General features: G+C 42.4%; 2 protein-coding genes across 4 annotated transcripts in view; one reads left to right on the top strand and one right to left on the bottom strand.

Moving 5' to 3' along the window:
• The first annotated feature begins 2,543 nt into the window (after window positions 1-2,543).
• Window positions 2,544-8,050, top strand: Gm8165 (predicted gene 8165). Of its 3 annotated transcripts, none has more exons than XM_017316269.2 (5): window positions 2,544-2,830; window positions 3,753-3,915; window positions 5,183-5,314; window positions 5,969-6,152; window positions 7,274-7,383. In XM_017316269.2, exons 1-5 carry the CDS (start codon window positions 2,815-2,817, stop codon window positions 7,277-7,279), a joined length of 501 nt encoding a protein of 166 aa, XP_017171758.1. In that variant the 5' UTR covers window positions 2,544-2,814; the 3' UTR covers window positions 7,280-7,383. The 3 variants fall into 3 exon arrangements, with proteins under 3 accessions (XP_017171758.1, XP_017171757.1, NP_001365645.1); NM_001378716.1 differs by having other exon boundaries at window positions 2,764-2,965; window positions 7,274-8,050; XM_017316268.1 differs by lacking the exon at window positions 7,274-7,383 and having other exon boundaries at window positions 5,969-6,427.
• Window positions 6,934-27,231, bottom strand: part of Gm21154 (predicted gene, 21154) — a 276,362-nt gene continuing 256,064 nt past the window's right edge. The window contains exon 8 of the mRNA XM_017316337.2: window positions 6,934-7,595. Coding sequence (XP_017171826.2) covers window positions 7,243-7,595 — 353 coding nt within the window. The 3' untranslated portion in view covers window positions 6,934-7,242. The remainder of the gene's footprint in view (window positions 7,596-27,231) is intronic.

The raw sequence follows: 27,231 nt of genomic DNA, 5'->3' as shown, positions 1-27,231 counted from the left end.
AAGAACTTCATGGAGTTTCCATCTGTTGCTATGTATTGTAATGCTAAATTCTGTTCCTAGGAAGGTCTGGAACTAGGAGAGAATTCTATCAAAAGATTTTGTTGTGCAAATAGTGTTGCTTAATTTAAAACCATTAGTAAAATAAAATTGGCTACTGGTGTTTACTGGAGGGATTAGACATATGTGAGGTTTTAGTTATCTGGTTGTGGGTGGAGAAGTGAAAGAAAAGAGGAGAAACTAGAAAAAAGGGAGAATTCACCCTGGATGAGCTGCACCATGAGGGCATATGGAGGAGAAACAGCAAGGATTTGGGGTGCACCACTGGAAAGGTAGCCAGGTGAGCTGTTAGAAAAGCAAATTAGGGGTCACCCCACCCAACGTAATTGTCTCTATTTTTGTTTTTTTAAGACAGGGTTCTCTGTATATCCCTGGCTGTCCTGGAACTCACTTTGTAGATCAGACTGGCCTTGAACTCAGAAATTCTCCGGCCTCTGCCTCACAAGTGCTGGGAGTAAAAGTGAGCACCACCACCTCACAGTAATCATCAAGCCAAATGATATAAGCACAGTCTGAGTCATTTGTTTGGAAGCAAGTCAGGATGAGTTTACATTGGTTCTACTAAAACTTTGTCTCAAAACTGAAGGTGATGGGGAAGGAGAAGAGCATTGCCTGGAGGGGAGGGGAGGGGAGGGAAGACCATGGAGAAAATGGTCAAAGACATACTTGAACAGAAAGTCTTCAAGAAACAAAGGATGTGCATTTTTTTCATTGAATTATTTATTTATTTCCACCTGATCACAGCCCCTCCCTCTCTTCCCAGTAAGACTCAATGTCCCACTCCCCCCCAATTACCTATCCCCTTCTCCCCAGAGAAATGGACCCTCTTTTTTTTCTAGTACCAACCCACCCTGGCATATCAAGTTGCATCAGGAATAAGTGCATCCTCTCTCACTGAGCCCAGACAGGGCACCCCAGCTAGGGAAAAGAGGTCTAAAGGCAGGTAACAGAGTCTAAATCCGAGGCAGCACCCACTCCAACTGTTAGTAATCTAATAAAATAAAATAAAATAGTTTGGGTAGCTGATTATCTCTGAGCCTGGAAAGCAATGCAGCAGGCATTCCAATCAAATAGTATAGGGATGAATCTATACTATAGTAATCTAATAAAATAAAATAAAATAAAATAAAGAAGAGGAAACTTCTCAAGGAGTAGCTAAAAAGCTCTTGAAGGTACTGGACCAACAGTTTTACCAGTCCCTTTGAATTGTGTCAAACCATAGCAAAGAATTCATAGCCAAACCTTGTCAATAAACAGTGAATGATTTATGAATAGATGGGAAACTTCATGGTGCATGCAGAATTCAGAGTTCTGGTCTCAGGAAGTAAAGAATTTTTCTTGAATGGAAACACTACAAAACTCTCAGTAGAGTTCAGGAAAAGGTGGATGGATCTCATTCTTACTTTGGGCCTATTGTACCCAAATACAGGGAGGGATTCATCCCTATACTATTTGATTGGAATGCCTGCTGCATTGCTTTCCAGGCTCAGAGATAATCAGCTACCCAAACTATAACTATTACTTTTTCATTACCTATTTTCTCCAGTTCTCCATAAAGGTTATTCATCTGACTACCTGAGAGACAGAGTGGGCTTCTGACTACCCCACCATCCCCCCAGACACCTTGGACCTTTGTCATAGTGATATTGCATAGCTCATGATGGTAGACAAAGACAACACAATCAATTTGGAAAGGCTTTATATGATTTTTCCACTATTTTACTGGAGAGTTTAGGTAGCATTTTAGCATGCATTCAGCACACCCAGGTCAAGAAGGCAGAAGGAACAGATGTCAATGCCAGAGCCCCTCCTGAAATTATGGATCCATTAAAATTGAGGTTTCACTGGACCCGAGGCCTGTTCATCCTCTATCCATCCAATTGAGTCTTAGGTATCTTATGAATACAGGATCATATTCCAATCTCCAACAGACTCAGGCCTAGAACTGGGAATTCAAAAATGTAGAAACTGGAGAAGTGAGAGCTAATGGGACTGCGAAGAAGCAATCCAATGTCCCTGTTGGCCTTTGTTCACAGATGCCTATTTTGTCTGGTTGTTTTGGAGATAGAGAGAATGTGGGATTTTAGCTTTTGAAGAAGGGACATAAACTTTACAATTTCATGTTGCCCCTGTCCCTGACTTCTTCTATTGCCAAGTACAAGGGTGTTTTCATTACAAAGAAATGGGGTTGTAAATCAGAGATTTCATGAAAACCCATTGCTCACTTTATTGAAACAATGTCTCCTCTCAAGGCAGTTGCACACTAATACATATACTCCAACTTGTGTAAAGGTAAAGGTGCAGGAGTAGGTTTCTGTCCTCTGGGAAACAGAGACACCTGGGTAAATCGACTCTTTGTTACATGAATGGACCCCAGTAGTAGATTTATATTGGAGAAGACTCTCGCTCATAAAAGGATCCTAAGGAAGATGAGCTAGCCATGCCATGGCACCAACAAACTCTCCCCATTCAAAGCATTGGACTTGTAGTGAAGCAGAGAGAAATCTCTAGCTTTGGAAGGAGAAGTTGCCAAGAGGTATCCCCAGGGGCAAAAGAGAGACTCCAGGAAAGGGCACCTCAGAAACTGGTCAGATGGGGCAAGCTGGTAAGCCGGTAGGCCATGGAAGTTCCAGGTGACATCATCAGTAGCCACTTCCCTGGACAATCTCTTGTATCCAAGAGAACCCTAGAATCTTCTGTGATGTCGCCAGTGTTGTGGTAACCAGAGCAGCTTGTGGGGTATTCCTTCAGATCCTCATGGGTTCCCAAGCAGGCATGTTGTCCATGCTCCTCAGGGTATTTCAGAGAGAGAATAGAATACACACAGACACCAGACCAAGGCAGAAGGAGGCCGGCCGCCCATCATGGTGGGAAAGGGCAAGAAACAACTGGTCATGGAGAAGGCACAGTGAGTCCTGGGCAAGGTTTGGGGAGCTCCCTGGGGGATGTGGGCTTCAGCTGGTCCTTCCAGGAATAGGGATTGTGATCTGGATCCTTCAGATTCCTCAATGGTAGAACCAGAGTCAAGAGTGTCTGATGATTAGTTTTACAGACAGCCTGGTTTTGACAAGCCTGCAGGGGCTATGCTGAGAGATCTTAATTTCCCCCTGAATGGCAAACTATGCAAAGACCAAGCTCTGTGAGAAGAGAAAAGTGTTGTTCTCAGGATAGAGTGTTCATGTACTTCATCTTAATATAGTTTCCTCTAGGTTACATGAGCATGTGATGCCAAGAACAGAGAGGGCTATTCCCCTGCCTATGAATCAAGGTCTCAGACAGTTTGGTATTGAACACACATGATGTGGACTAATACACAGTCTGGGTTCCTGTAGCAGTGTACGAGCTCTCATCATGCATTTGAAGAAGACTAGAAAAGTGTTGGCTAGTGTGCTAAGAGGTGTGAATGTTGTTGTCAGATATGAGCTGACAATGCCGTCCATTTATTCTTGCCTGGTCCAGCTTATGCATTTCAGGGCTAGGGCAATTAGATTAGAAAGTCAGGCATATGTTTAGTGATGTTGGTTGTGAACAGGGACCTAGCTGAGGAGCCCTTGAAGATAGCTATGATGCACTATCAGGGATTCTCAGTGTCCCTAGATTTTCCTCTTTCTCAGGCTTCTGTGTGGGACAAAGCATGGTTTCCCTTTCCCTGCCCTATTATCTCTACAAGGTTACTAGTGTTTTTCTACCTACAGGGTCTGCTGGGGAGGCATCACTCCAAGCCCCCACCATCAATGAGCAGGAGAAGAGACACGAGAGGTTGGAGAAGCTCAAAAGAGAGCTCCAGAACATAAAAAATGCCAGGGATGAACTTCAGGGAATCCTGGCCAACTACACTAACAAGGATTTAAATGACAGGTAGTCATTATGCCCAGTTCTTTGCTGACTATCTTGGGCCATCCCTGTTAAGCCCAGTTTCCCTCATACCACAGGTAGCTACATCTCCAGGCTGTTTACATACCCAAATCAATTTTGCTGATTGGATTTTTGACGCAGAACTTCAAGTTCAGATAGGAGTGAGTTGGGGGTCACAGGCACTTTTGATTCCTCCAAAAGTAATTCAGAGCCTGTGGCATGAATCACAGTCTGAGGATGAAGGTAGTAATGTGTGAGCTCCCCACCTGCTTACACAGGTGTTGGTTGGTGGGAGTTGCTAGGTAATGTTTGTTTATAGCCAATCTTTTCCATAATTGACCAGGTGGTAATTTGGGTCCAATTGGTCCTGTCAACAGCTGGAGGGCCTGTCACACATACTGCCTTTCAGTATGACTGGATTGGCTGCAGTTCATAATTGCTTTTCTCAAATTTTGTTCATTATACTCTTAGATAAAGCCAAATCAATTTATTTATTTGGCATTCTGATTGACTGTGTGTGTGTGTGTGTGTGTGTGTGTGTGTGTGTGTTTGTGTATCTGTGTCTCTGTGTATGTTTGTGTGTGTGTGTAAAAGAGAGAGCTAGACAGAGACAGAGAATGAGAGAGATACTGGGTGCATGTGAGCTTGTGTGTGCATTTGTGGATGTGTGTGTTCCTGTGTGTGTGTGTTCCTGTGTGTGCAGCTTAAGATCTAGAGAGTCTGTATCATGTGATATATCCTGAGGTTGTGCCTGACTCCATTTCCAGGCAATAATAGTGAAGAAGCCAGGGAGGTTCATTTTTAGTAGCACAGCACTTGACCCTGTGCTCACTGTGGATGCACATTGGAATCTCCTGGTAGGTTATAGAGGCTTTTCCCTGTAGATATGATTATGTCCTTTGGGAATTGATGTAGCAATAGAGCCAAGGATTGTCAATTCCGTGTCTAAAACCAGGAGGAGAATCATACAGATTTAACGTGGACCCAGGCCTGTGACACAGATTCCTGGAAAGTTCTGGGAGAACTAGTCTATTCTTTAAAACCCCTTCAGGGAGCTGAGGCAGATCAGCACCGTGCCTTTACTTCCCTGGGCTTACTGGCCCAAGCTGAAGAGTAATAAGTTTAATAAGCACCAAGTGGAACCGGTAACAAGGAGCTAGGTCAAGCGGCATATATGGGGTGGGGTAGTGCATAATTCAGCTTGAATTGAAATGATCCTTGTATCCTTAGTTCACGGGACAATTTGTTCCTTGTCCATGCCCTCCCACAGGATCAACTTTGAGACATTCATGCTTGAGATGCAACATGACCAGGTGATGACTGACCTGAAGAGAATGCCCCAGGACATCAGTGAGGCCTTGTCCAAGTGCAAGCAGTTGACTAAAGAAAATCAGTTCTACTGGTGAGTGACTAACAGGGTCATGACCCAAGACCTAGGCACAGGATATGTCTGCCAATCCTTGTCTTTGAACTAAAGTGGGGACTCAGGTTCTATACTGTTAGTCTCTAAACAATAAGCCTGCCTCCTTCAAACAAGGCACTAAGATTTTAACATCTTGGATCATTTTGACCAAGTGTGAAGAGACTGGGAGCCCCTCAAGCCACTGTCCTTTCCAACTAAGTATCCTCGAGATCGAAAAGGTGTCCACCATGATGGAGATATCAATCAGCCTTGGTCCTCTTGGGCTCTGAACATAGATTTATAGATGGGGTTTCCAGGATAAACATAGAAAGATTCTGTGATGCTTGGGTCTCTTCACTCCTATAGAATTTTGCCCCAGGTGGGTTTTTTTATACCACAGACTTATAAGCACATATAGACCCCATGTTCTTTTCTGAGAGATACATGAGTCCCTGTTGGTGTCAGGGTTTTCAAAAGTACCTTGGGTCTTCTGGAAAGTGGCAGTCCTCTGGATTTGATCTCCCTCTATGGCCAATCTGGATACTTGTTTTGGGCTGCCTGGGGATCAGGGCCAATGATGAAGGAATGGTCTTTTAGAGGAATGGGAGGAAGATGGATGCTTCCTGGATTCACCATGTTTTGTTTGTGGCTCAGCTTCAGGAACTGCCACCTCCTGATTGAATCTAACCTCATCCAGCACAAAGTCAGGATGTTGAGGAAGGAGAACAGACAGCTGCTAAGGGAGCAGATTGCATTGGAAGAATGCAACATAGAAACAAAAATACTATGTAAGGAAGGCAGCCAGAAGATCAAAGACCACTATACTAAGCAGCAGCAGGTAGGATGAATGAAGCATCAGGGGCAGAATGCCCTAATGTGTGATCATAAACACAGTTAAGCCTATGTAACCATCCTGCACCTTATCCAGGCTCTCTCCTATTTCTCATCCAGTTTTATACTTCTGTGATAATTTCCAAGACTTTCTGTGGACTTACCCTCTTTTGAAGAAATGGGATTTCTGCCATGCCCTCTCCTCCCCATCCTAGTCGGCCACCTCTAGCTTGCCACTCTAGGCAGAGGAGATCCTGGACCCCTGAAGGCAACCCCTTGAGGCTCTATGGTATGGAGAGGTGCTTCAGGATGCCACTTCCTGAATTATCTAGGAACCAGGTCCTCTGTTCTGCTCTATGGCAACTCATCCTGAGGGGCTTAGGCCTGCCCCTCAGAAGGACAGAAGGGCAGGCTCCAATTTTATTTTGTGTGTGTGCGTGTGTGTGTGTGTGTGTGTGTGTGATGGCTTGGCTGAAAAGATGCAGAGTCCTTTCACTGTCTCCAAGATGAGGTACTAGCACAGGATGGAAGTACCTAAGGAACCATAAGCATAGCATGGCTATTGGTTTTTGTTTTTGTTTTTGTTTTTTCCTTCATGAGTATCCCCTTTAGAGTTCAAGGCTTACCCTTGGGAAGATTTGCATGAAGCACACTCTTGCTGATTTCAGTATCCTTTCAGTGTGCATGAATTTCCTGTGAGATGGTTTCTCTGGGGATTCCCAGATATAGGGGTTCCCAAAGAGAGCCAAGGAAGGATTCAGAACTCCAGAAATAATAAGAGCCTTCACTTCAAAGTTTGCTAGGCTCCCTAGAAGGCCTCTGTTTAATGTTAGATTCAGACACTGATACACACTTATTTTTTAATATCAAGTAATTAGACTATTGGAGAAATGTGGTGTTTTACTATAACTCCAGCACAGTGTGTAGTTCACAATCCATTGTCAAGCAATTTTTTACATTTGAGAAAAACATCCATGCCCAGGTGCTCTCTTCCCCTTCTCCTATGGGGATACAGGAAAGATCTCAGATGAAAAGTGATACTGGATTGTCCTGCTGAGTAAAGCTGGTATTTGCTGGATCGCTGACATGGAAAGATCTCACCAGGCTATTTTCCTTTTCCTCCTGTAGGTCTGAAATATTCTGCAGAAGCTCAAACAGATGAGAGACCAGGTCAAGATCTTGCTCAGACACAACTGTTCACCAGGAGCACTGGGTGTGCAAAGCAAATTAACCACCATTGCATCTAATCCTTGTAACCATGGCAATCTTGGGCTGCATTTTCTTCTTTTTTGGTTTGCTATGGGTAATGAGGCCTTTATTTTGTGTAGCCTCTGGTCCAGCAAGACTGCCTGTTTGGAAGGCTTCAGAGAAGTGCTGAGATACATCAAGATCTGCTCGGCATCCAGGAGGGCTCTGAGAATGCCAATTTTGGCTGGTCCTGTTGGGTCATCTAGAATTATTTCATGGTGATCAGTCAAGTGAATTTGAAAAACTTTGAGGTATCATCTGTAACATCTCTCATGCTCAGACATGGAAGGACTAGTCCATCAGCAGAACACCCACCCCAATGAGGCATGCCTACATTCATCCTGAACAGATTATTACCATCAGTGACTGCCTTTGCACTATTTCACCAAGGCCAGCAACAGGCTATGGGTCTGTGCTGAACATTTGCAGCAAGAGAATAATGCTTAGCTTAATTATTTTGTTTGGTTTTGGTTAGAGTTTTGATTTCTTTGTGTCTTTGGTTTTCATGTGTTTTCATTTGAAGTTTCATTATATATTCACTATCTTTTTGTTACTGTAATTAATTTGCTTTTTTTGCTAAGTCTATATACTGTATAAACTAACTCCCCACTTTAAGATGTTATTGAATAAAATTAGTGTATTGTTATGGATAAAAAACATCATCTCTAATTATTTCTATCATAAGGACAATCTGCATTTATGTGTGGTTCATACATAGTCCTGTAACACTAGATGTTTCAGGCAAGAATGGGACTCTTCAAGTATCATGTTGTTTAGGCTTCATAAGTAGTACCCAGCCAGCCAGAGCTCCACAGAAAATTGAGATTTTCATGTGGAAAATGTGTCAAACTATGTGGATCCCAAAGTCAGGATGAAAAAAGTATCCATGCTCTATCTCTATAGTCATAAATTTAGCTACAGTTATGATGTACTCTCCTGTGCATGACCACGTCGGACAAACAAATAAGATACACAACAGTATTTCTCTAATACACCCCAGGAAATAAAAATATTAATTTAATTTAATTACATTGAGTAATTAAAATCTTCTGAATAATAAAGTAATTTGGATAAAAATGACCTTCAAAAGTCATTTCATAATTGAATGTTTGATACCTACCTCATAAAAATGTTTTAGGAAGGACTAGTAGATATGGCTCTGCTGGAGGAATTTTGGCACTGGAGGTTGGCATTGAGGTTTTAAAAGCTCATGCCAGTCCCTACCTCTGTCTTTGTCCCTGTCTTTGTCACTATCTCTCTGTCTCTGTTGATCTCACAATGTTTCTCTTTTTTTCTCTATATCTCAGTCTACACTCTCACTGTCTCTGTCTCTGCTTCTATCTGTCTGTTTGTCTGTCTGTCTGTCTGTATGTCTGTATCTAGCTCTTTCCTCTGCCTCCTCTATATGTATCCGATGTAAGTTCACCTACTCCTCTAGTGCCATGATGTCTGTATGCATGCCTGCCTGCATCCTGCCATGTTCCCCACCTTGACAATCCTGGATCACCCTTTTATATTGTTGGCCAGCCACAGTTAAATATTTTCTTTATACATTATCCTGGTCAAGGTGTGTCCTAGCAATAAAACAGTGAATAAGAAAGCAAAGAAACTCTTAATCAATGGAAAGATCAGCTACGAGATGGGAGAGGAACTTCACTAAGTGTACATATGACAGAGAACTCATTTCTAGACAATCGGATGGTGTTAAAAACTAAACACCAGGAAACCTGCCTGTTAAACATTAAAACATTTTAAAATTAAACATTTCAAAACGTTCTATGGCTGTCCATGGTAGAGCACACCTGTAATCCCAGCAGTCAGATGGCAGAGGCAAGAAGAACTGCATGAGCCTCCGCACAGCCTGGTCTATGTACTAGATTCTGGGACAGCAGGGATAAGTAGAGAGTCCCAGTCTCAAACACACTCCCTTCTAATGTTCTGTCAAACCGAACAGAATCTTCAAAAGAAGAGAAAGAAATGGATCATAGATATGTATTTAAATGTTTAATATCCTTCCTCATCAGAAAAATGCAAATTAAAATAGTTTTAACCTTGTATCTTACTGCAGTCAGAATGGCTATTACAAGTAGACTAAATGACCACAACTCTTGGCATGACTGTGGGGTAAGAGAGTATATATTCACATGTACAGTCATTATGAAAAACAGGAGAAATATTCTGGAAAACATTGCTAGAGATAGATCTTCCATAAGAACCAGCTGTACTATTTGTGGTAGTTTGAATGAGAATGTATTTGAATACTTGGTAAACAGGGTATAGCACTCTTTGATGGTATTCAGATCTATGGCCTTGTTGTGGGGGTGGGCTTTAAAGTTTCAAAAGCCCAGCTCAGGGCCAGCATCCCTGCTTCCTGCAGATCCAGATCTAGAACTCTCAGCTACTTCTCCAACACCATGTCTGCCTCTGCATGATTCTGTCAAGACAAAAATGTACGAAAGTTCTGAAATGGTAAGCAGGCCCCCATTTAAATGCTCTCATTAAAAGGTCCATCATGGTCCTGGTGTCTCTTTCTAGCAAGAGAACACAGACTCAGACACTATTCCAGGGCATATAGCCAAAGGCATTATCCTAAGACAGAGACCTGAATGTGCTCATGTTCCCTCCTGCTTTATTCACAATAGTCAGGACATCAAAACAACCCAGACATAAATATAACTGATGAAAGGATAATGAGTACATGGTTCATATACACAATGGTAATGAACTATGACAATATTAATGAAATTTACAGGTTAATGGATGGACACATGAATAATATTTTTGAGTGATATAACCCAGACCCAAAAAGACAAATACCACATCATGTGTCTTATGTGGATGGTAACATTGAATGTCTAGAGATGTGCATTTAAACTGCAGTATCCATAGAAGGTATTGCACTAGTGTTGGGTTATAGGAGGATATTTCAAGAAAATAATAGAACACATAATTTGTGAAGGAGAAAAAGGAAAACAGTAGGACAGAGTGTGGTAAATGTCTTGGGAGATTGCAGAGGAGTGTGGTGGCTTGAATATGGGAGTGGTACTTTTAGGAGTTGTGGCCTTGTTAGAAACAGTGTGTCAGTGTGGAGGGTAGGCATTGAGACCCGCATACTAAACATATGTCCTGGTGTCTCCTCACATCAATAAATCTAAGACTAACACCTGGGACAGTAGACTACCATGTCCAGAATTTGGTAAAGTTGAGTGGGTTGGAAGTCCCAGACCCACAGTAGATGGCAAAAGTGTCACCTGCTTCCTACCAGGCCTCTTTCATGGGACCAAATCTCTACATAGGAACATGGCCTGGAGGCAGAGCCGAGGAGGAGGAGGAGGAGAGAGGAAAGAGCCGAGCAGCCATTGTTGAGGGAAACCTTGCAAACAAAGAAGGCTCCAGACTCCCCGCGGCCCCCCGCCCCCCAGGCCGGCCCCCCGGCCCCCAGCCCCCGGCCCAGTGGCCATTGTAACTTTCCCCCCGGGCTGTGGACCCCGCGGGGCGGGCGGAGGCTGTGCAAGAACCTGACAGCTTCTGGAACAGGCGGAAGCACAGAGGCACTGAGGCAGCACGCTTTGTGGGCCGGGGACAGCCAGCCACCGTCTGGACCGGAGGACAGGTGCCCGCCCGGCTGGGGAGGCGGCCTAAGCCACAGCAGCAGCGGTTGCCATCTTGGTCCGGGACCCGCTGAACTTAGGAAATTAGTCTGAACAGGTGAGAGGGTGCGCCAGAGAACCTGACAGCTTCTGGAACAGGCAGAAGCACAGAGGCGCTGAGGCAGCACCCTGCGTGGGCCGGGGACAGCCGGCCACCTTCCGGACCTGAGGACAGGTGCCCGCCCGGCTGGGGAGGCGACCTAAGCCACAGCAGCAGCGGTCGCCATCTTGGTCCGGGACCCGCTGAACTTAGGAAATTAGTCTGAACAGGTGAGAGGGTGCGCCAGAGAACCTGACAGCTTCTGGAACAGGCGGAAGCACAGAGGCGCTGAGGCAGCACCCTGCGTGGGCCGGGGACAGCCGGCCACCTTCCGGACCGGAGGACAGGTGCCCACCCGGCTGGGGAGGCGGCCTAAGCCACAGCAGCAGCGGTCGCCATCTTGGTCCGGGACCCGCCGAACTTAGGAAATTAGTCTGAACAGGTGAGAGGGTGCGCCAGAGAACCTGACAGCTTCTGGAACAGGCAGAAGCACAGAGGTGCTGAGGCAGCACCCTGTGTGGGCCGGGGACAGCCGGCCACCTTCCGGACCAGAGGACAGGTGCCCGCCCGGCTGGGGAGGCGACCTAAGCCACAGCAGCAGCGGTCGCCATCTTGGTCCCGGGACTCCAAGGAACTTAGGAATTTAGTCTGCTTAGGTGAGAGTCTGTACCACCTGGGAACTGCCAAAGCAACACAGTGTCTGAGAAAGGTCCTGTTTTGGGCCTTCTTCTTCGGCCAGGAGGAGATCCAAATACAAGATATCTGCGCACCTTCCCTGTAAGAGAGCTTGCCAGCAGAGAGTGCTCTGAGCACTGAAACTCAGAGGAGAGAATCTGTCTCCCAGGTCTGCTGATAGACGGTAACAGAATCACCAGAAGAACAATCTCTAAACAGAGTCAACTATAACTACTAACTCCAGAGATTACCAGATGGCGAAAGGTAAACGGAGGAATCTTACTAACAGGAACCAAGACCACTCACCATCACCAGAACCCAGCACACCCACTTCGCCCAGTCCAGGGAACCCCAACACACCTGAGAACCTAGACCTAGATTTAAAAGCATATCTCATGATGATGGTAGAGGACATCAAGAAGGACTTTAATAAATCACTTAAAGAAATACAGGAGAACACTGCTAAAGAGTTACAAGTCCTTAAAGAAAAACAGGAAAACACAATCAAACAGGTAGAAGTCCTTACAGAAAAAGAGGAAAAAACATACAAACAGGTGATGGAAATGAACAAAACCATACTAGACCTAAAAAGGGAAGTAGACACAATAAAGAAAACTCAAAGCGAGGCAACACTAGAGATAGAAACCCTAGGAAAGAAATCTGGAACCATAGATTTGAGCATCAGCAACAGAATACAAGAGATGGAAGAGAGAATCTCAGGTGCAGAAGATTCCATAGAGAACATCGGCACAACAATCAAAGAAAATGGAAAATGCAAAAAGATCCTAACTCAAAATATCCAGGAAATCCAGGACACAATAAGAAGACCAAACGTACGGATAATAGGAGTGGATGAGAATGAAGATTTTCAACTCAAAGGTCCAGCAAACATCTTCAACAAAATTATTGAAGAAAACTTCCCAAATCTAAAGAATGAGATGCATATGAACATACAAGAAGCCTACAGAACTCCAAATAGACTGGACCAGAAAAGAAATTCCTCCCGACACATAATAATCAGAACATCAAATGCACTAAATAAAGATAGAATACTAAAAGCAGTAAGGGAAAAAGGTCAAGTAACATATAAAGGCAAGCCTATCAGAATTACACCAGATTTTTCACCAGAGACTATGAAAGCCAGAAGAGCCTGGACAGATGTTATACAGACACTAAGAGAACACAAACTGCAGCCCAGGCTACTATACCCAGCCAAACTCTCAATTATCATAGAGGGAGAAACCAAAGTATTCCACGACAAAACCAAATTCACGCATTATCTCTCCACGAATCCAGCCCTTCAAAGGATAATAACAGAAAAAAACCAATACAAGAACGGGAACAACGCCCTAGAAAAAACAAGAAGGTAATCCCTCAACAAACCTAAAAGAAGACAGCCACGAGAACAGAATGCCACCTTTAACAACTAAAATAACAGGAAGCAACAAGTACTTTTCCTTAATATCTCTTAACATCAATGGTCTCAACTCGCCAATAAAAAGACATAGACTAACAAACTGGCTACACAAACAAGACCCAACATTTTGCTGCTTACAGGAAACTCATCTCAGAGAAAAAGATAGACACTACCTCAGAATGAAAGGCTGGAAAACAATTTTCCAAGCAAATGGTATGAAGAAACAAGCAGGAGTAGCCATCCTAATATCTGATAAGATTGACTTCCAACCCAAAGTCATCAAAAAAGACAAGGAGGGACACTTCATTCTCATCAAAGGTAAAATCCTCCAAGAGGAACTCTCAATTCTGAATATCTATGCTCCAAATACAAGAGCAGCCACATTCACTAAAGAAACTTTAGTAAAGCTCAAAGCACACATTGCGCCTCACACAATAATAGTGGGAGACTTCAACACACCACTTTCACCAATGGACAGATCATGGAAACAGAAACTAAACAGGGACACACTGAAACTAACAGAAGTGATGAAACAAATGGATCTGACAGATATCTACAGAACATTTTACCCTAAAACAAAAGGATATACCTTCTTCTCAGCACCTCACGGGACCTTCTCCAAAATTGACCACATAATAGGTCACGAATCAGGCCTCAACAGATTCAAAAATATTGAAATTGTCCCATGTATCCTATCAGATCACCATGCACTAAGGCTGATCTTCAATAACAAAATAAATAACAGAAAGCCAGCATTCACATGGAAACTGAACAACACTCTTCTCAATGATACCTTGGTCAAGGAAGGAATAAAGAAAGAAATTAAAGACTTTTTAGAGTTTAATGAAAATGAAGCCACAACGTACCCAAACCTTTGGGACACAATGAAAGCATTTCTAAGAGGGAAACTCATAGCTATGAGTGCCTTCAAGAAAAAACGGGAGAGAGCACATACTAGCAGCTTGACAACACATCTAAAAGCTCTAGAAAAAAAGGAAGCAAATTCACCCAAGAGGAGTAGACGGCAGGAAATAATCAAACTCAGGGGTGAAATCAACCAAGTGGAAACAAGAAGAACTATTCAAAGAATTAACCAAACGAGGAGTTGGTTCTTTGAGAAAATCAACAAGATAGATAAACCCTTAGCTAGACTCACTAAAGGGCACAGGGACAAAATCCTAATTAACAAAATCAGAAATGAAAAGGGAGACATAACAACAGATCCTGAAGAAATCCAAAACACAATCAGATCCTTCTACAAAAGGCTATACTCAACAAAACTGGAAAACCTGGACGAAATGGACAAATTTCTGGACAGATACCAGGTACCAAAGTTGAATCAGGATCAAGTTGACCTTCTAAACAGTCCCATATCCCCTAAAGAAATAGAAGCAGTTATTAATAGTCTCCCAGCCAAAAAAAGCCCAGGACCAGACGGGTTTAGTGCAGAGTTCTATCAGACCTTCAAAGAAGATCTAATTCCAGTTCTGCACAAACTATTTCACAAGATAGAAGTAGAAGGTATTCTACCCAACTCATTTTATGAAGCCACTATTACTCTGATACCTAAACCACAGAAAGATCCAACAAAGATAGAGAACTTCAGACCAATTTCTCTTATGAACATCGATGCAAAAATCCTTAATAAAATTCTCGCTAACCGAATCCAAGAACACATTAAAGCAATCATCCATCCTGACCAAGTAGGTTTTATTCCAGGGATGCAGGGATGGTTTAATATACGAAAATCCATCAATGTAATCCATTATATAAACAAACTCAAAGACAAAAACCACATGATCATCTCGTTAGATGCAGAAAAAGCATTTGACAAGATCCAACACCCATTCATGATAAAAGTTCTGGAAAGATCAGGAATTCAAGGCCAATACCTAAACATGATAAAAGCAATCTACAGCAAACCAGTAGCCAACATCAAAGTAAATGGAGAGAATCTGGAAGCAATCCCACTAAAATCAGGGACTAGACAAGGCTGCCCACTTTCTCCCTACCTTTTCAACATAGTACTTGAAGTATTAGCCAGAGCAATTCGACAACAAAAGGAGATCAAGGGGATACAAATTGGAAAAGAGGAAGTCAAAATATCACTTTTTGCAGATGATATGATAGTATATATAAGTGACCCTAAAAATTCCAACAGAGAACTCCTAAACCTGATAAACAGCTTCGGTGAAGTAGCTGGATATAAAATTAACTCAAACAAGTCAATGGCCTTTCTCTACACAAAGAATAAACAGGCTGAGAAAGAAATTAGGGAAACAACACCCTTCTCAATAGCCACAAATAATATAAAATATCTCGGCGTGACTCTAACGAAGGAAGTGAAAGATCTGTATGATAAAAACTTCAAGTCCCTGAAGAAAGAAATTAAAGAAGATCTCAGAAGATGGAAAGATCTCCCATGCTCATGGATTGGCAGGACCAACATTGTAAAAATGGCTATCTTGCCAAAAGCAATCTACAGATTCAATGCAATCCCCATTAAAATTCCAACTCAATTCTTCAACGAATTAGAAGGAGCAATTTGCAAATTCATCTGGAATAACAAAAAACCGAGGATAGCAAAAACTCTTCTCAAGGATAAAAGAACCTCTGGTGGAATCACCATGCCTGACCTAAAGCTTTACTACAGAGCAATTGTGATAAAAACTGCATGGTACTGGTATAGAGACAGACAAGTGGACCAATGGAATAGAATTGAAGACCCAGAAATGAACCCACACACCTATGGTCACTTGATCTTCGACAAGGGAGCCAAAACCATCCAGTGGAAGAAAGACAGCATTTTCAACAATTGGTGCTGGCACAACTGGTTGTTATCATGTAGAAGAATGCGAATCGATCCATACTTATCTCCTTGTACTAAGGTCAAATCTAAGTGGATCAAGGAACTTCACATAAAACCAGAGACACTGAAACTTATAGAGGAGAAAGTGGGGAAAAGCCTTGAAGATATGGGCACAGGGGAAAAATTCCTGAACAGAACAGCAATGGCTTGTGCTGTAAGATCGAGAATTGACAAATGGGACCTAATGAAACTCCAAAGTTTCTGCAAGGCAAAAGACACTGTCTATAAGACAAAAAGACCACCAACAGACTGGGAAAGGATCTTTACCTATCCTAAATCAGATAGGGGACTAATATCCAACATATATAAAGAACTCAAGGAGGTGGACCTCAGAAAATCAAATAACCCCCTTAAAAAATGGGGCTCAGAACTGAACAAAGAATTCTCACCTGAGGAATACCGAATGGCAGAGAAGCACCTGAAAAAATGTTCAACATCCTTAATCATCAGGGAAATGCAAATCAAAACAACCCTGAGATTCCACCTCACACCAGTGAGAATGGCTAAGATCAAAAATTCAGGTGACAGCAGATGCTGGCGAGGATGTGGAGAAAGAGGAACACTCCTCCATTGTTGGTGGGATTGCAGGCTTGTACAACCACTCTGGAAATCAGTCTGGCGGTTCCTCAGAAAATTGGACATAGTACTACCGGAGGATCCAGCAATACCTCTCCTGGGCATATATCCAGAAGAAGCCCCAACTGGTAAGAAGGACACATGCTCCACTATGTTAATAGCAGCCTTATTTATAATAGCCAGAAACTGGAAAGAACCCAGATGCCCCTCAACAGAGGAATGGATACAGAAAATGTGGTACATCTACACAATGGAGTATTACTCAGCTATTAAAAAAAATGAATTTATGAAATTCCTAGCCAAATGGATGGACCTGGAGAGCATCATCCTGAGTGAGGTAACACAATCACAAAGGAACTCACACAATATGTACTCACTGATAAGTGGATACTAGCCCAAAACCTAGGATACCCACGATATAAGATACAATTTCCTAAACACATGAAACTCAAGAAAAATGAAGACTGAAGTGTGGACACTATGCCCCTCCTTAGAAGTGGGAACAAAACACCCATGGAAGGAGTTACAGAAACAAAGTTTGGAGCTGAGATGAAAGGATGGACCATGTAGAGACTGCCATATCCAGGGATCCACCCCATAATCAGCATCCAAACGCTGACACCATTGCATATACTAGCAAGATTTTATCGAAAGGACCCAGATGTAGCTGTCTCTTGTGAGACTATGCCGGGGCCTAGCAAACACAGAAGTGGATGCTCACAGTCAGCTAATGGATGAATCACAGGGCTCCCAATGGAGGAGCTAGAGAAAGTACCCAAGGAGCTAAAGGGATCTTCAACCCTATAGGTGGAACAACATTATGAACTAACCAGTACCCCTGAGCTCTTGACTCTAGCTGCATATGTATCAAAAGATGGCCTAGTCGGCCATCACTGGAAAGAGAGGCCCATTGGACACGCAGACTTTGTGTGCCCCGGTACAGGGGAACGCCAGGGCCAAAGGGGGGGAGTGGGTGGGTAGGGGAGTGGGGGTGGGTGGGTAAGGGGGACTTTTGGTATAGCATTGGAAATGTAAATGAGCTAAATACCTAATAAAAAATGGAAAAAAAAAATTAAATAAAAAAAAAAAAAAAAAAAAAAAAAAAAAGGAACATGGCCTGTGCTTATTTAGAAGAGAATAGGGTTCTCCCTGCTAATGAGGTAATAGAAGATGGTAGGGTTCAGTCAATAAGCTTCCCTTAATGTACATTCCTTCCTCAGAAGTTACTTAACTTCTAGTCTAACCTTAAGACATGTTATACTTTCATTTCCATGAAAAACAATCAATAAACAGTTTACAACCAAGGACTGTCTCTCTCATCAAACCAACTGTGGGTTACATGGAGAAAAAGCCTTTGCCTACAGAGCCTTGCCATCTAAGTCTCCAACAGAAGGCCCCTCAATACTCCTGGGCTAGTCACCTCTGAGCTAATCCAGAATTCCCCATTCCCTGATTTCAGGGCTAGTTCTTAGCCTGCTGGCCTCCTCCATGCTCAGCTCCTCTGAGACTTCTAGCAGTGCCTACATGTCCAAGATTCTGAGAACCCCTTGCCCAGTTATCCTTGCAGGCCAGCAGGGTCAAACCTGCTGTGAACTCTCTGCAACACAGCACTGTCTGGATGTCCAGGATTTTGTGGGTCCCTGTCCCCAGACTCCTAAACATAGGCCCGTGGAATTCAGAACAATATACTACCCAATGAAAAGCCCAGGGCCAAGTTTGGGTTATCTTGTTTTGGGTTGCTCGTCATTGAGTCTCAAACACTCTCCCCAATCATTAAAGACTACTGCCATTTCCTTCCTTCTTTTCTGGAAGATAATGGTAAGAACACATTGCTGAAGAAGATGGTATCTGGCACAGGCATCAATTCAGGCATCTATCTCATTATTTTCTGTGTGTTGAGAACATATTTATCACTCTTTTGCAGTTACTTGGAGATATTTGGCCCATTACAACCCACCAAATTTCTATAGACTTGGTAATCCCTTGGTAGCTGAGATTGCAACTCCCTGTCCCCCATCACCCTCCCAACATCTGTCTTAAGATCTGGCAAATGTTATTCTAATTTCAGCTTCTCTACGTGGGCTAAACTGAAGAGGGAGCCCAGGGCCTCATGTATACCAAGCAGCAAACACTACAGGAGAATACACTGTACTTCACCACAACACACTGTACCACGCCACACTACAGTATACTACACTAGAGAACCCCCAGTCCTCCTGTTTCTCTGAGATCAACTTTCTTTTTTTTTTTTTTTTAAAAAACACTTATTTATTCCCTTTATAATCAAATATCATCCCATCCTCTCCTCCTAGTGCCCCCCCCATTTCCCCTTCCTTTTTTTTTTTTTTCCATTTTTTATTAGGTATTTAACTCATTTACATTTCCAATGCTATACCAAAAGTCCCCCATATCCACCCACCCCCACTCCCCTGCCCACCCACTCCCCCTTTTTGGCCCTGGTATTCCCCTGTACTGGGGCATATAAAGTTTGCAAGTCCAATGGGCCTCTCTTTCCAGTGATGGCCGACTAGGCCATCTTTTGATATATATGCAGCTAGAGTCAAGAGCTCCGGGGTACTGGTTAGCTCATAATGTTGTTCCACCTATAGGGTTGCTGATCCCTTTAGCTCCTTGGCTACTTTCTCTAGCTCCTCCATTGGGAGCCCTATGATCCATCCATTAGCTGACTGCCATAGCCAGGGATCCACCCCATAATCAGCATCCAAACGCTGACACCATTGCATACACTAGCAAGATTTTATTGAAAGGACGCAGATGTAGCTGTCTCTTGTGAGACTATGCCGGGGCCCAGCAAACACAGAAGTGGATGCTCACAGTCAGCTAATGGAGAGATCAACTTTCTTTCTTAGCCCTTTCTCAGCCTTCCTGCATGGATTATCTGCCCAAACAAGGTGAATGTAATAAAAGAAAGTGAACATTTTCTACTTTCATAATCCACATTGAAATTTACTGTGAACTCTGTGCAGATTTCATGACCACCCGGAACACCTGGCCTCCCTTCTCCCCATTGTCACTTACTGGGTTCCCTCTCCATTTTTTCTGTTGTCTTTCTAATCTGAGGATACAGCCTTGGATACTCAGATTTTGGGTACTTTGTCCTTTCCTTCAGACCTCTGTATTTGCTGTGTCTCCCCTTAGGACTCTGTGCATCAGGCTGAGTACTTAGTAGAGCTGTTTCTAACTCTGCATCAGCAGATACTCACAAGAGCTTCTGGCCCTCAGACAGGTGGTTCTTCAAAGCTTTAGAGAAGAGATGTGACTCTGAAGAACACCCTAACTGCTGCAGATGGATGGCTGCTGAACAAACTCCATGACTAGTTGTCCCAGGAGGGTTTTGGGACTCCTCCAAATCTGGCTGCACTGCAGCTTCTCCTACAATTCAATGTGGATGCCTTACAGGTTAAGAGGATCAGTCAAGTACCAACAAGGTGGCCACATGGATGCATCCAGAAAGGCATTGTACAGGAGAAGCTGAGAGTCCTACATGTTCATGTGAAGGCTGCTAATAGAACATTAATGTCCAGGCAGCTAGGGTGAGGGTTTTGACCACACACACAGTGTCCCATATACTCTAACTTGGCCACTCCTTCTTATGTTGCCACTCAGTGGGTTGAGCATATAAAAACCATAACAAATATTGATGCAAAAATACTCAATAACGTCTTGGAAACTGTTTCTAATAACACATGCAAATGATCACTCACCATGATCCAATATGCATCATGTATAGGATGTAAGAATGATTCAATGTTTTGGAATTCATCAAAGTAATATACTATGTAATAAATTTAAGAAATTATTATTTGATCATCTCATTAGATACTGTATCATCCCACGGATGCAGGAATGATTCAATATATGGACATCCATCAATGTAATCCACTATTTAAATAACTTAAAATATATTGGATAATCTCATAAGATGCTGAAAAAGTGTTTGACAAAATACAATATAACTTCAAGATAAATGCATTGGAGGAATCAGAAAGTCATGTTTCAGAAAGAAACGAGCATAATAGAGCAATCCAGTTGCCAACATCAAAATATATGGAGAAAAATTTGAAGCCATCCCATTAAAATCAGAGACAAGGAAAGACTTCCCCCTCTTCCCCTATGTATTCAACATAGTCTTTGACATTTTAGCCAGAGCAATCAGGCAAAAATGCCGATCAAAGTGTTACAAATTGGAAGGGAGGAATTCAAGACACTACAATTTGAGGAGTATGGAATATTACACATAAGTGAGCTCAAAAAAATCCAGGAGAGAACTCCTACAGCTGATAAACCACTTTAGCAAAGCCAATGGATACAAAATTAACTCAAACAATCCAGGAACTTTACTCAAAGGATAATTATACTGAGGAAGAGATTTTTTAAAACTACATACTTCACAATAGTCACAAACAATATCTTGGTGTGACTGGAACAAAGCAAGGGAAAGATGTGAATGACAAGAACATTAAGTCTCTGAACAAAGAAATCAAAGAAGACCTTAGAAGATGGAAAGATGTCCCATGGTCATTGACAAGCAGGATTAATATAGTAAAAAAGGTCCATCTTGCCAAAAGCAATCTACGGATTCAATGCAATCCCCATCACAATTCCAAATCATTCCTTCACAGAGATAGAAAAAGCAATTCTCAAATTTATCTGGAATAACATAAACCCCAGTATAGCAAAAACTATTCCTAACAATAAAAGAATGGCTCAGGAAATCACCATCCCTGATCTCAAAATATCCCACAGGGCAATAGTGATAAAAATGTCATGTTTCTGGTATAGAGAGACAAGTAGACCAACAGAATAGAATTGAAGACCTAGAAATGAACCTACATTCAATGGTCACTTGATCTTTGTCAAAGGAGCCAAAACCATCCAGTGGATAAAAGACAGCATTTTCAACAATTGGTGCTTGTTCAACTGGCAGTCTGCATATAGAAGAATGCAAATTGATGTATTCTTATCTCCTTGTACAAAGCTCTAGTCCAAGTCACTCAAGGACCTCCACGTAAAACAAGATACACTGAATCTAATACAAGAGAGAACAGTAAAGAACCTCAAACACATTGTCACAGGGGAAATGTTCCTGTACAGGACACCAATGACTCATGCTGTAGGACCAAAAACAGTGTCAAATGGGACCCCATAAAATTGAAAAGCTTTGTAAGTCAAAGGATGCTGTCAAAAGGACAAAATTGCACACACATATAGGGAAAACTTCTGTACCAACCCTACATCTGATAGAGGGCTAATATCCAAAATATAAAAAGAACTCAAGAAGTTACACTCCAGAGATCCTAATAACCCTATTAAAGAATGGGGTACAGAGCTAAACAGAAAATTCTCAACTGAGGAATCTTGAATGGCTGAGATGTACTTAAGAAATGTTCAACATCTTTAGTCATCAGGGAAATGCAAATCAAAATGACCCTAAGTTTCCACTTCACAGCACTCAGATGGGCCAAGAACAAAACTCAGCTGACAGGTGATTCTGGCAAGAATGTAAAGAAAGAAGAACATTCCTCCATTCCTGCGGGGACTGCAAGTTGGAAAAACCACTTTGGAGATCAATCTGGCAATTCCTGAGAAAGTTGGAAATGGTTCTACCTCAAATGCCGCTATACCACCATGGTACATATACCCAAAAGATTCTCCAATATATTATAAGGACACATGCACCACTATGTTCATAGCAGCCTTATATATAATGACCAGTCTCTGAAAACAACCCAGATGTCCCTCACAGAAGAATGGATACAAAAAATATGGTACAGTGTACAGAAGTAGTACTCAGCTTTTAAAAACATTACTTCATGAAATTCAAAGGCCAATGTTTGGAAGTTGAAATATCATCCTGAGTGTGGTATCCTAGTCACAAAAGGATACACATGGTATGTAGTTATTGATAAGTGGAAATTGGTCAAAAAATGCATGGGATGCCCACAATACAACTAACAGACCATGGGAAACTGAAGAAAAAGGAAGATCACACCAGAGTGTGAATGCTACAGTTCTACTCAGAAGGGGGAAGCAAAGAATGTTTGGAAATAGGAGGAGAGAAGGATCTGGGAGGGAGAGAAGAGTAGGAGGTAAAGGGGGTTCTGGTTCAGATATGGAAGGAGATGGGGAAGAACTACAGAGGGAAAGTCATTTGAAAGGAGGTCTGTAGCCATTGGGGAGGGGGAACTGTGTGTAGCCACTATAAAGTCTCAGATGCCAGGGACCCAAGAAATTCCCAGAACCCAACAGGGAGGACATTAGCCTAAATACCAAACAAAGGGGAAGTAGGAACTATACAGACCATATTTATTGGATAAGCATGGCAACCTTTTAAGGTTGGGGCTACCCAACCACCTCAAAAGTATTAATCCAGAATTCCTTCTCTCAAAAGGAAATGCAGGGATAAAGAGAAGAGCAGAGCATGAAGGAAAGGCCATCAAGAGAGACTGCCCCAACTTGGGATCCATTCCATCTGGAGTCACCAAACCCAGTCACTACTGCTGATATCAAGAAATCTGATGCTGTCAGGAGCCTGGTTTCTTTCTTTCTTTCTTTCTTTCTTTCTTTCTTTCTTTCTTTCTTTCTTTCTTTCTTCCTTCCTTCCTTCCTTCCTTCCTTCCTTCAATCCTTCCTTCCTCTCTCTGTCTCTCTCTGTCTCTCTCTCTCTCTGTCTCTCTCTCTCTGTCTCTTCCTCATTCCCTCCCTCCCTCCCTGCCCCCTCTCCTTTTTTCCCCTCAGGTGGAAGAACATTTTTGTTCCTTTTCCCTAATCACAGTGTAAAAATGATAGATAACATTTGTATCAAGTTAGGATTATGTAGGATTTTGGGTAATCAGGAGATGACTCAGTACATCAGTATATAGCAATGGTTCTCAACCTTCCTACTGCTGCAGCAAATCTTTTATGTACTTCTTCATGTTTTGGTGATACTCCTGCCCCCGTATCATGTAATTATTCTAATGCTACTTCATAAATGTAACTTTTGGTATTGGTGTCTTTTGAAATGCTATGCATGCAGCCAAACATGAGAACGAGCGAGTGGACCTAGATTCTGAAGTTAGGACAAGGACTGAAGGAACAGAAGGGGCTTGCAACCCCATAAGTAAAACAACAAAATCAACCAAACAGAGCCTCACAAAACTCACATGCACTAAACCACCAAGCACATAGTACATGAGGGGATATCCAGAGTTCCAGCTGGATACGTAGTAGAGGAATGCCTTATCTGGCATCAATGGGAGGTTGTGCCATTGGTCCTGCACAGGGATGATGATCCAGGGTTGGGCAATGCTAGGGCACTGAGGCAGGAGTGTTTGGACGAGGGGGTATAGGAGCACCCTCATACATAGAGGCAATGCTAGAAGTAGAGGGGATGAGGTTTTTGGAGGGGGAACTGAGAAGGAGGATAACATTTGGGATGGAAATACATAAGAAAATCAATAAAGAAAAAGTAAAAATAAAGGTACAAAAATCACAAATGGGGCAACCCTGGAGAAAGACAACTTACAAAAAACATGAGGGTCTACAGCTGCAAGCCTCACCAACAGAACATAGAAAAGAGAATCTCAGGCAAAGGAAATACCATAGATGATGATAATAGATGATATTAAAAAGTCACTCAAAGAATATACAGAGTAAAAAATTCCTAACTCAAAACATCTAGCAAATGCAGGACACAATAAAAAGAACAAAACTAAGAATAATGGAAAAAAAAAGTGGGTGAGGGATAACAGTTCAAAGACCCAGAAAACATCTTCAACAATATGATTTTTAAAAGTCCTTAACCTAAAGACAGAGATGGCCTTAAATTTACAAGAAACCTACAACACACCAAATCATTTGGACCAATACAGAAAATCATCCTATCACATATTAAACAAAAGTATAAATGTACAGAATAAAGAAAGAAAATATTACAAGCTCTAAGGAAAGAAAGTCAAGTAACATACAAAGAAAGACCTATGAGAATTACATTGACATGTCACCAGAAATGGTAATATCTAAAAGATCTTGGACAAATGTCTTTCAGACTCTAAGAGAACACAAAAGCCAGCCTTGGCTACTATATCCAGAAAATTCTTTACGGCCATAGTTGGAGAAACTAAGATATTCTGCGACAAAAAACAAATTCAAACAATCTCTTTCCACTAATTCAGCACTACAGAGGATACTAGAAGCAAAATTCCAACAGATTGAGTGTAATTATACCCAAGAAAACACAAGAAATGAATAATCTCACAAGAGCCCCAAAGAAAAGGAAAAGCATGTTGTCTCCATTCCCTGCCCTATTATCTCTACGAGTTTACTAGTGTCTGTCAACCTACATGGTCTGTTGGAAAGGCATCACCCCAAGCCTCCACCACCAATAAGCAGGAGCAGAGAATGAAGAGGATGGAAAAGCTCAAAAGGGATCTCCAGAAGATCAAAAATGAGAGAAATGGACTCCAGGGAATCCTAGCCAATTACACTAACAAGGATTTGAACAACAGGTAGTCATTATGCCCAGTTCTTTGCTGACTGTCTTGGGCCCTCTCTGTTAACCTCAGATTCCCTCATATCACAGGAGGCTACAACACCAGGCTGTCCACACATCCAAATTCATTTTGCTGAATGGATTTTCAACACAGAACTTCAAGTTCAAATAGTTCTAAAATGGGACTCAGGAAATTTGATTTCTCCAAAGGTAAATCAGAGCCTGTGGTTTGAATTACAATCTGGGCATAAGGGTTGTAGTGTGTGAGCCCTAATCCTGCATTGTAAGAATCCTATACAGGTATAAGTTTTGGGGAGATGCAAAGTACACTGTGTTTATGGCCAATCATGTTTGCAGTTGACCTGGAAGTAATTTGGGTTCAACTGGTCCTGTCAACAGCTGGAGGGGCCTGGTCCCACATACTGTCTCTCAGTATAACTGGATTGGCCATAGTTCATCACTGCTTTTATCAAATTTTATTCACTATACTATTAGATAATGTGTGTTCATTTGGCATTCTGATTGTGTTTGATTATGAGGGGGGTGTCAGTGTGTGTGTGTGTGTGTGTGTGTGTGTGTGTGTGTGTTCCACTTAAGAGCTGGAGTGTCTGTATAGTATGCTGGGGCCTGGGATTTTGCTTGACACAGTTTCCAGCCAAAAATAGTGAAGACAGAGGGAGCCTCACTTTGAGGAGCACAGCATATGAGCTATGAGCTCACCTTAGGTGCACACTGGAAATGTAGTATTCTGTAGATACTGATTAGGTCCTTTGGGAGTTTATGTAGCAACAGAAGCAAGGATTGTCAATTCCTTGTCTACAAACTGATGTGTCATCACAGGTTTTAGGTGGATCCAGGACTACGGCACAGGTTCCTGGAAAGTTCTTGGAGAGTTATTCTATTTTTCATGCCCCTTCAGCGAGATAAAGTAGGTGAAATCCCTGCCTTTACTTCCCTGCCTCTACTGATCCCAGGCAAAGAGTAATAACTTTGATAAGCTCCAAGTGGAACTGGTAACATGGAGCAATGTCGTGGCATATATGTGTTGGGGCAGTCCAGGATTCAGCTTGAATTAACATGATCCTTGTATCCTTAGTTCATGGGATTATTTGTTCCTTGGGCCATGCCCTCCCACAGAATCAAAATTAGGACATTCATGCTCAAGATGCAACATGACCAGGTGATGACTTACCTGAAGAGAATGACCCGGGACATCAGTGAGGCCTTGTACAAGTATAAGGAGTTGACTAAAGAAAATCAATTCTACTGGTGAGTGACTAACAGGGTCGTGATTCAAACACTAGGCACAGGATATGTCTGTCCATCCTTGTCTTTGAACCAAAGTAGGAGCTCAGTTTATATACTGTTTGCCTCTAAACCAGAAGCCTGGCTCCTTCAAAGCAAGGCTCTAAGATTTTTACCTCTTAAAGTCATATAGGCCAAGTGTGAAGAGTCTGTGAGCAACTCAAATCATTGTCCTTTCCAACAAAGTATATTTGAATGTAGATACATAGATAAGGTTTCCATGGGACACCTAGAAAGACTGTATGTTGGTTGGGTCTCTTCTCTTCTTCATCCCATTGTGGCAGGGATGGTCCTTGGAGGAGTGGGAGGAAGATGGATGCTGACTTGTGTAATCATTTGTTTGTTTGTGACTCGGCATCAGGCACTGCCACCTCCAGAGTGAATATAACCCTCTCCAGCACAAAGTCAGGATGTTGTGGAAGGAGAATAGACAGTTGCTAGAGGAGCAGATAGCATTAGAAAATGCTCCACCGAATCAAAGAGGCTGTGTAAAGAAGGCAGCCTGAAGACCAATGACCTATGTATCAAGCAGCAGCTGGTAGGATGCATAAATCATGAGGAGCAGGTTGCAGTCATGTCTAACCTTAAACACAGTCAAGCCTAAGCAACCATCCTGTACCTTATCCATGCTCTCTCCTATGTCTCATCCAGTTGTTCATTTCTGGGATCATTTCCAAGACTTTATGTGCAGTTATCCTCCTTCAAGAAACTACATATTTGGGAAGTAAACAATCCTGCTCAACTAAAAGCTGCATTTCCTTATGATAGATAGGTTGAACACATAGTATACAAGTCATGCCAGTATGCTAAAT

The sequence above is a fragment of the Mus musculus genome, chromosome 14 (assembly GCF_000001635.26).
Source record: "Mus musculus strain C57BL/6J chromosome 14, GRCm38.p6 C57BL/6J".
Lineage (NCBI taxonomy): Eukaryota > Metazoa > Chordata > Mammalia > Rodentia > Muridae > Mus > Mus musculus.
This window is presented reverse-complemented; position numbering and strand designations above follow the sequence as displayed.

Bases quoted from the DNA above. Each gene is read 5' to 3' on its own strand.
- Gm8165 (NM_001378716.1), top strand. From the start codon at position 2,815: ATGGGTTCCCAAGCAGGCATGTTGTCCATGCTCCTCAGGGTATTTCAG. The intron at 3,916-5,182 runs GTAGTCATTATG...GCCCTCCCACAG, and splicing joins AACAAGGATTTAAATGACAG to GATCAACTTTGAGACATTCA. The intron at 5,315-5,968 runs GTGAGTGACTAA...TTTGTGGCTCAG, and splicing joins AAAGAAAATCAGTTCTACTG to CTTCAGGAACTGCCACCTCC.